The sequence below is a fragment of the Lactuca virosa genome, chromosome 3, assembly GCF_052849685.1.
Source record: "Lactuca virosa cultivar CGN04683 chromosome 3, Lactuca_virosa_CGN04683_v6, whole genome shotgun sequence".
NCBI lineage: Eukaryota > Viridiplantae > Streptophyta > Magnoliopsida > Asterales > Asteraceae > Lactuca > Lactuca virosa.
In genome coordinates, this window is record NC_136428.1 from 6368298 (window position 1) to 6378429 (window position 10132).

Below are 10132 nucleotides of genomic sequence, written 5' to 3' on the forward strand. Positions count from 1 at the left end.
CTTGAGTTTTATTCTTCAAAACCGAATTTCAATCATTTATTTATGAATCAATTATTTTCAATTTGAATATTATTATTCGATTTTTTATCTTTTCTTATATTCTACGTAAATAGCTTATATATACGGTTTGTATAGCCTAAAATTTGTAATAGTCATCGTTTTGACACCAAACTGAACATTATTTAAAAATTTTATGCCTTTAAAATGTTATTTATATATAAAAATTATAAGCTTACCAATATACATATTATATATAAATATCTGTTTGCAATGTGTAGTTAAATATCTGTTTGCAATTTATCGTTAAATAAATTGGTTTTTTATCATTTAAATTTTATTATTGTCAACGTAAGACGGATGATAACCTAGTATATATATATATATATATATATATATATATATATATATATATATATATATATATATATATATATATATATATATATATATATATATATATAAAACAATTTTGGGACACAACCTTTGAGAATATTTACTTTCATATATAACAACTTTGAAACACAGCCTTTGAGAATATTTACTTTTATATGAGTTGATACTTACTCCCCAAACAACACATTTGAAGGATCCAAATCTGAATATGTTTAGTTTGTAGTAGAAAAATAAACAATAGTCCTCTACCATGACAATACTTATTAAACAATACTCCTCTACCATGACAATACTTATTATGTTAATAATTTCGATATTTAAGTAATATTTAACTAACTTTGTGAATTGAAAAAATAACGATAGTTAAAAACCCATTTTTTAGAGCAGGGTTCTCATCTTTTTTCTTTAATTTTGGTTCTCAATTATTATAAGCTAGCATTTTAATAGGTTAACTTTAACTTCCAAATTCTGTTAGGTGTTACATAGATGATTGTAGTAATCAATACAAAATGCTTTGGTCTTGATTTTGAACATCCTGTTATTTCAAATGAGGAAAATGTCACTATTTTTTCAAGTTATAATTTTCACTATTCCTTTTATTGCACCCAATATTCCTAATCGTATGATGTTTACATTATGAGGCAATTATATGTAGTCTTTTGTTACTCTTGCTAGACGTCCGTCATAGAAAACATGCCAGCTATTAGTATGGCAGTAACATCAGTGGCTTCTCATGATTGGCCAGATCAATGGCCTCAGTTACTTCAATTCTTAATGAAGTTAATTAATGATCAAAGTAATACAAATGCAGTGAATGGGGCTCTTAGATGTTTGATTCTCCTTTGCTGATTTGGATGATAAATTAGTGCCTAAAATATTACCAGTTTTTTTTCTTCGAGTGCTTACAATTAAAACAACTAAAAGTTGGAATTACATGGTACAATACAATGAGTTTTCAACCCAAAAGTTCCAAATCAAATTCCTACCTCATTTCACTCTACTCCTAATCCATAAAAAGGCCAAAGCCTTGACATCATAGACTAAAGCTAACGGACTTTTAGGGAGAAGGGAGTCATTCCCTCCCAACCATTGAACCCACTGCCACATCACTTTTTCTCTTTTATTTTTCATCATCTTTCCGAACCCACAACACAAGGAAACCATATCTTTTTGAACTCACTCAACCCACTCAATTAAAAAAAATACAAAACAATCAAAGGTAAAATCTTAATTAGCAATAGAGTTATCGGCGGTACCACTCCGGCTTCAACGAATGGGTTGATTGGTTTCAATAACCACTTCATCATCTCTCTATTTTCTCTTTCTTATTTTCTCTTGTACCATGTGTTTTAAAACTTGTACCTTAGTTGTTTTGTATTTTTTTTTAATTGAGTGGGTTGAGTGGGTTCAAAAAGATAAGATTTCCGTATGTTGTGGGTTCGGAAAAGATGAAGAAAAAAAAGAGAATTGATGTGGCAGTGGGTTCGGTGGGTTGGGAGGGAACAACTCCCTCCTCCCTTAGACCTTAGTATTGGTGTTGAAGATCACGTCATTCCTATAATTCCATATAGTCCATAAAAATCCTATAATTCCATATAGTCCATAAAAATGGTCTAGATATCGCTTCCTATAATTACATGTTATTGTTTCATAACTCGTGTATTTGCTCTCACAACTAGTATGTATATAACAACTTTGAGACACAACCTTTGAGAATATTTACTTTCATGTTTATTTTCGAGTAAAAACACAACAGAATAAGAAAAAACACCAAAATATTGCTAAGTGAACAAAACACCGGAATAAGTAACAACACATGATCAAACACTGTAAGTCTTGCTGTTTGCATATGACCCAAGATTCTTCCCACCACATGTAGCCATGCACGCTTCCTCGAACGTTTCCTTCTCAACCACTTTATTGCAAATGTTTGCAAATGCCCGCATGTGCTTCATGCCATATTGAGTCAGCGACCCACAATGCTTCTCAAATAACCGAGCCTTTAATGGAGAACCCATAATCATATATATTAGCAAAACCGATCATATAATTAAAACAATATTTGAAAAAAGTACACAGTTTTAACCATAATAGATACCGTAGATTTAAGACACTCCCAATCATCCACCAAAGGAAACCCACGACCTCTAGATGAATGGAGGATTGAACGACCATTCTGTGGTCCAAAAAGAAGCATCCCAATCATCTCAATACTGTTATCTAGATGCGCCCTATGTGACATGGTCTCTGTTATCTTCTTCAGAAGTCCCGCTCTTTCCATTTCTGATGACTTCTTGTACTGAGCATACAAGCAAAATAAAATTGTCAAAACATTTCGAATTTAGGCTTTGTTTCTCACATAAGACATCTTACCCTCTGCCACATGAATATGAGATCGGCATCTCTTTGATTTACACCATCCATCTTCTTATCAAATGAAATCAGGTTATCCGGGAGGTTTAGGGTTTCTGGATCAAACCCTAGATATAAAGAGACCTTCTCTGGTTTGATGTCTTTACTACCGTATTCCATCACATGTGAACCTGAATTGAAAGTATCGTAATTAGATGTCCTCTCCTTCACCTGTTCACAAAAATATACCAATTAACTTCAACACATTAAACCAAAATGAACATATACTAAACTTGGATCCTAGTCAATACTAGTTAATTAAGTCTCCGAACCTTGTTGAATTGTTGCTCAATTGATTCTTTCTTCAGGTTGTGTGTCTCACTGGTGAAAACAAACCACAAAAAACTCATTTCATAGAATTTGTAGGCCTAAAAACAATCTAATTAAATTCATAGAAATTTGAGTAGAAGTAAATGGTGGCATGAAATATAAATAAATACCTATCTTCCATCCAAGCTACACTGTATAGATCTCCTAAGCAGGTAATATACTCGGGTGGGGGAGAGGGTTCCATCCCCGGACAGTATGTTCCATAGCTGCTCTCTTCAGAGCTCGATGCGGTTGTAGCATATATGTTGAGATCTTCGGGTAACATTCCTTCAAAGATGCTTCCACTTTCGCATGCTTCCAAGTATATAACCTACACTAATTAATTCTTCTTGAGAGATATAATCATACACATCTACGGTTTAGATTGAATCCGAATCCAAATGCTCGGTCTAGATTACCATTTCTTTGTATGTACCCATGTCATGCTTCTTTTTTAAGACTTCGATCAAGTCTTTGGCTACAAGATAAGGCATGTTTGGCATCCCTACACTCAAAAGTACAACATATTAGTCTCATGATCTTTTATCTAGCAAATTACTACAAAGCATTCAGTTTTGTGGTTGAACCATTAGTACTATACTTTTTCCAATCAAACAATATAAGTTTCTCACATTTTCCTAAATCAACCATTTTGACTTGTTATATATGTTTTAATAGTAATTTTGTTATATCTAGTTTCATAGGGGTTTTTTCAAGTTAACCATTTTGACGGTCAAAATAGTTAAATTGGAAAAATGTTGTGATTTGATCGGAAAAAATAAAGTAAAAGTGGCTAAACCACAACATTGCCCAAAATATATAATTGTTTTTCTCTAATTTGGCGTTTTCTAACAACACCCGTTGAATCGGGAGCCCAATAACTAATGAGTGGGCTAAGTTGTATATGTAAATGAAATTAATTATCAAACACTTACCAAGCACACCAGGACCTCCGTGATCAGAGTAGTAAAGAAAGATCCGGTCTTCTGGCTTGCTATCAACAACCTTTCCACTTCCACCTTTCACCGATTTTTTGTCACCAAGAAGCACGGCAAACAAATTGTCTACTGTAACATGCTCCCCAGTATAGTCCTACAATAACTTATACCATTTTAATTGACGAATTGTGATCACTTAGGATGCGTTTAGTTGTGGAAAATTGTTTTAATTTTTCCAAGAAAATGTTTTCAGAAAATAGAGTTAGTTTTCACTTTCAGTTTTCAATGAAAATTTAAGAAAATGCGTTTGGTTGGGAACCGGTGGAGTTTTCATTTTTCATCTTAAAAATTTGGAAAACTGTAAAAATCATTTTCCTAATTTACATACAACTTGGAAATCAGAAATTTTCATTTTCTTGGAAAAATTTTGAAAATTGAATCAACCTTTTCAAAATTTTCATTTTCATTCGAAAATTTTCATGTAAAACTAGAAAATTGTATACAACCAAACGCACTCTTAATCTTTTAAAAGATAGGGAGGGATGCATGTACCTTTGGAACACCGGAATAGACATCGTCTCCTTGTGGGTGATTGATTATGACTCCAGGCCTCGGGTTCATCTCACTTGTTGCGATATCGTCGTACATAAACACAACAATATTTTCATCTTTCAAACCTCCTTTTTTAAGTATTTGATAAGCATGACAAACATCAGCCTGTGGTACAAAAATTAAGATCTTCAGTAACACAAACCAAACAGAAAGTAAAAATTCAGATCTTCAACTTCACCAGAAAATGGTAATTCAGTTTAATAGAGAGCCAATGACCTCTCCAACCATGTTCATTATCCCACCATTTCAAAATATATTTGAAATAATTTTTCACAGGCCCATTTTAAAGTCTCAACGGTAGTTATATAATCATAATTTTTTGTATAAAAAGGTTCTGTATATAAGATTAATAAATATTCTATAAATTAAATGAAATAGGTAAAATATAATAAGGATATACAATAAAATTCAGTGTACAAAAGAATTTGGGATGACAAATTGATCAATTGAGGGAATAAATTGTTTTTTTAACGACTTACATATTATTAAAATCTAACAAAACGCTTGAACAAACGACATATTACAAAGAAGAGATAACAAGACTTGGGTTGTGAAGCCAACCGATTCATTTTACAAATTTTACTCCTATTGTAAATCTAAAAATAAGCGATATCAATTTTATTTGGTAGAATAAATTCCCAAAAAATCTCCGGGAAGGTCGGAGAGAATTTGTATCCTCCAAACTCCATATTTGGAGGTTTGAAGGAATTGAGAAATTAAGGGATCGTTTGTTTTTTTTGGCAAAAAGACTTTTTGGGCACTTATATCTACGGGCGGGTAGATGTTTACCAAAAAGACCGTTTGTTTTCTGGAAGACAAAAGAACTCAAAAAAAACTTCTTTATCACTTCTTGTATGAAGGCATAGAAAAATACTTTTTGTTCACGTCTTCTACCGCAAATACGGAAAAAGACTAAAGACATTTTACCACTTCCAAAACAAACACCACCTAAATATCCTCCTACTTTTGTTCCTACAAATCTTCATGCCCAATAAAATGATGACATGTGTAACTAAAATAACACATGTCATCGTTTTATTGGGTATGAAGATTTGTAGGAACAAAAGTTTACACATGTCATCGTTTTATTGGGTATGAAGATTTGTAGGAACAAAAGTAGGAGGATATTTAATTTCTCGAAGGAATTATCGAAGAGGACTTATCTCAATAATCAATTCTTTATAGCAACATTTTACTTGCTTATCCAAGTTTTATTACATTAACATTGATTGACTAAAAATCAACTGTCAACATAACTATGACTATTACCAAAAACGTCAAAACGGACTATTGTAACTTATACTCGATTGCACCGATTACTTTAACACACATCTAGCTAACTTTCAAGTGAGCAAGGTATCTATCTATAGAATTTGTTCTTAGCAAATAAAATGGATAGGAAATTGTTTAAAAAATGATTTCGTGACATCAGATTAACTACTTTTGTAGGTCATAAAATTTGGATGCCAGTTTTGAAAATAAATGTGATCTTTGATAAATAATAAGAATCAAATTATTGTTTCTCAAGTTCTTGTTATCTAAAAAAAAAGTAATAGATAAGATAAACATAAGGATACCATTATCGAAAAGAAGATGCACTTTGCACAAACAATTCCTGAAATTAGGTTAAAAGAAAAGGTAACATCGACAATCAACTTTGTTGTATCATGTATATATACCAAAACTAACTGTTTCACCCTTTAAATAAACAAATCACGAATTTAATAATTTAGAATCTTTAATTAAGACTTGGGTCGTGTTGGGTTGGACTTTATCCAAACCCAAAAAAACACACACGAAATTAAACCAGCCGAAATATTCTCGGACTCAAATAAAATTATATTTAGAAACATTATGAGCTCAAATATTAAATAAAAATTTAATTAATTCACAAAATAAATTTTTGAAAAATTGGTTGTCACCTGATGCCGGTAATTTCCATAACCGTTTGAACCGGCGACGAGCACCGCCCACCTAGTCCCGTTTCCCGTCGTCTGTCCATCCGACTCCAAGTCTTCTTCCAGATCCACCGGTGACCGGATCAACGGGTCCCACCCCCGCCGGTAACCAAAACTTCCGGCAGGTAGAACCACCACCACCACCGCCACCAGTACAAGAAGCAAACATGTTATAACACGAGACACAGCCATGGAAGTAGAAAACAGAAAACAGAGTGACTGTATTATGTAATGTAGTTGGAAAGATTTGGGGGTTTATTCTGAATGTATAAATACGAAGAGGCATACGGCATGCAAATCAAGAAGCTTACACCTGTAAAAAGTGTGGGGCCCTAAAGTATAAGCAAATGCCAGGTGGAATTACGAATTGATAGACCCGTGATGGAGGGTGTATAGAAACGAGGGTGAAGGATTGGCGGATTGGTAAATTCGTGATACAGGACAATTATAGTACTTTTTACTTTTTAGAGATATAATATAAGAATTTATATTGTCAGCTAGTACGGAAATTTTAATATATACGCTCTCACTTCTCAGTTCTCACCCCAACTTTCATACGGAATATGTATTTATTACTTTGGTAAAATATTATTGATTTTGTAAGATAAGATACATTTAACAATATTATCTCTGGACGAGTATCATGTAATTTATGACATTATGGTCTCCTTGGTGTAATGGTGTACGTTATGTAGATATGGGATACTAAATACTTATCCCATTTACAATAAGCATATCATGTTTTTTTTTTTTGGAAACGATAACTTTTATAAAAAGAACCCACGACTAGCAAGAAACTAGCGAAGGAACAAACCAATAGAAAGAACATTGTTCAAACTAAAACAAATACAAAAGAACAACAAATGACAATTAAAGACATCCCAAAACGGATCTGTTGACCATTCTTCCCAAGTGCACATTACTTGTTTACCCCTGCATTTTAACCAAAAATACACCATTGATTTTACGGCTTCAACACCAGTTGCGGGCTTTACGAATACTCCTTTAAACACACGATCATTCCTGAGTTTCCATAAGTTCCAGATAAGTCCATGACATATGGTGACGAATCTCTTTCTCATCTTCAAATTTCGACCCCATCCGTTTGCATATTCCAACAGTTCACCCACAGATGTGAATGAGTTATGTTGCACACCACACCAAGAAAGGATTTTATCAGTAACAGAACGAGCAAATGGGCATAGAAGTAGTATATGATCTGCACACTCAGATTCATTGATGCATGCACCGCATGTAATCGTCGTGAGGTCAATACCACGAGATCGTAACGCCACCGCTGAAGGGATCTTCTTTTGTAATGTCTGCCAAATAAAACAATTGACTTTATTAGGAGATACCTTATTCCATTCGAAGACAAAGCTGGTTGAGGCGCAAGAGGGGGATGGGGACAATTTTGATGCAATCTTTTTCCGCATGTTACTCACCGAGAATGTCCCACTATTATCTAGGATACATCGCCATTCATCCTCACCTGGTACCAACCTAACTAGATCAAGATCCCTATGTAAATTGATCAGGTTGTTGGATTCAACTGTGTCTTCTACTCGAATGGACCAGTTGTTGGGTTATGAGCATTCTAACACTCCTAAGTGTACATGCAACCCTAAATACCTTGGATCTATGTTTTCTCTATTATACATACAATTATGAAAATCCAAGGTATTATCCTAATCTAGCATACAAAATAATAAATATAACAAGATAGAATGCATGCCTCTTTGATGTAGAATGCCTTCATGAAGCTTGAGTGCCTAGTGCCCCAAGTGTGACACCTCAAATGGTTCACACAACACCAAATACACTTGGAATAACTCGAGAGAAACTTGAACACTCCTTGAAATCGTCTAGCCCTCACACTCACACATTAGTGCACGATTTCTTGAGCCATGGGATTCTTTTATATGGTGGCTATTAGGGTTACACCATGTAACTCATAACTTTACCCATTCCTTATGCTCCATGGATTTTAACCTCCATGGAGTATCCATGGGTCACCCAATGGACTTAGTCCAACATAAGGAATCTTGGATCACAAGCCCACATATATATGAATGAATGATTTACACAATCAACCCATATATTTAATTAGTCTCCTTTTGATCACTTAATTAATTCCAAATTAATTCTTGATCAATACTAATTAAATAACCTTATTAATATATTAGAACTTATAATATATTAACCAACCTTAAGTGTTATTTCTCTCATTATAGTCTATCCAAATGCATGATGTCATGCAACCCAAATGGACCATGCCGGGTCGGGTCAAGTCTTACCAATTATAGTTATGGACTTAGACATTAATCCAACAGTCTCCCACTTGGATAAGTCTAAAACTATTATTGCGTATGACTTCAGGAACTGATCAACAATCGTAGCTCTCAAAAGCTTCTGTCGAACTCTGACCTTGTCGATGAACTCTGACCTTTGTCAATGACTTGTCCATTAGATAAGGGATCATATATTCCTCCATTCTAGATATCATATGGACTGAGACATGGATTATCAATCATTCTCTCTGTCCATTTGTTGTTTCCCGATTTCCGATTCATGATGACTGACTGATTGAACAAATCAAATCAGTCCTGGCTTGGCCAAGCACTCACATGTATCATCTTTAAATCATCGAGGGGCCCACATATATCGCTTTTATCCCGAAGGTAAAAGGAATGGATAAACTTCGACTGATATGGCTTGTTCTACTACTTGTTGAATCATACACAAAGGCACGTTTTATAACATCGAGTTACCAATGCGTTTTCGTGAAATCAATGTATAACCAACTCATAGTAACAACTCATATCTCTAGGTTTGAAGAATATAAGATATTATCGTCTCATGATCACTCGTGATAAAATCCATGAAGTGATTCAAATGAGCGCGGGTTGAATCCAATACTCAGAACTTATGAGCACTCATGAGTGTTGTAGCACCACTTTGTCCACCAACTTGGACCTCTACAAACCAACCCATGACAGTCTTGATTCATATCTACTTCCAACATATGACCGACTGTGGATGGTTTGAATAACTTAATCATTCAGGAAGAGCGACTTAGTTATTCTGGAAGTCAAAACATGCAAAGTGAAACACAAGAATAAATTAATCAAATATGGTATCAAACCCTATGAATATAAATAAACACTTTTATTTATCACCATACTGATTACTCATTATTCATTGTTTCGGTTTTATCAACTTTATACTTGAATTTAAAACAATAGATGTCCCATGCTCCAAGCATGTACACTATGTTTTCTAAACACTAGTCATGCCATACACCAAGTATGCATACTATGTTTGTCTATGATCTTTACTTTGTAAAATAGATCAATTGAACATCACTCCAATGATCCTCTTTTCACAGTCCCAAATCCTTACTGCAGATGCAAGAATTCCAAATTCATGCCATTTACTGAAATCTGTTAGATTCTAAACTTATATGCATTGATCCTCTTAATGATTATGCACGAAGTCAGAAAGACTTGA

General features: G+C 33.8%; 2 protein-coding genes across 2 annotated transcripts; both read right to left on the bottom strand.

Annotated features, from left to right (window-relative positions):
• Positions 1 to 2012: 2012 nt before the first annotated feature.
• LOC145162189 (legumain-like) lies at positions 2013 to 7044 on the bottom strand. The gene is made up of 9 exons (XM_079081410.1): positions 6587 to 7044; positions 4605 to 4769; positions 4050 to 4206; positions 3534 to 3619; positions 3246 to 3445; positions 3078 to 3126; positions 2767 to 2976; positions 2492 to 2692; positions 2013 to 2393 (listed from the first exon to the last, which is right to left on the bottom strand). Exons 1-9 carry the CDS (start codon positions 6812 to 6814, stop codon positions 2214 to 2216), a joined length of 1476 nt encoding a protein of 491 aa, XP_078937536.1. The 5' UTR covers positions 6815 to 7044; the 3' UTR covers positions 2013 to 2213.
• Positions 7045 to 7419: 375 nt separating this feature from the next.
• LOC145163270 (uncharacterized) lies at positions 7420 to 8058 on the bottom strand. The gene is made up of 2 exons (XM_079082107.1): positions 7568 to 8058; positions 7420 to 7459 (listed from the first exon to the last, which is right to left on the bottom strand). Exons 1-2 carry the CDS (start codon positions 8056 to 8058, stop codon positions 7420 to 7422), a joined length of 531 nt encoding a protein of 176 aa, XP_078938233.1.
• Positions 8059 to 10132: the final 2074 nt, after the last annotated feature.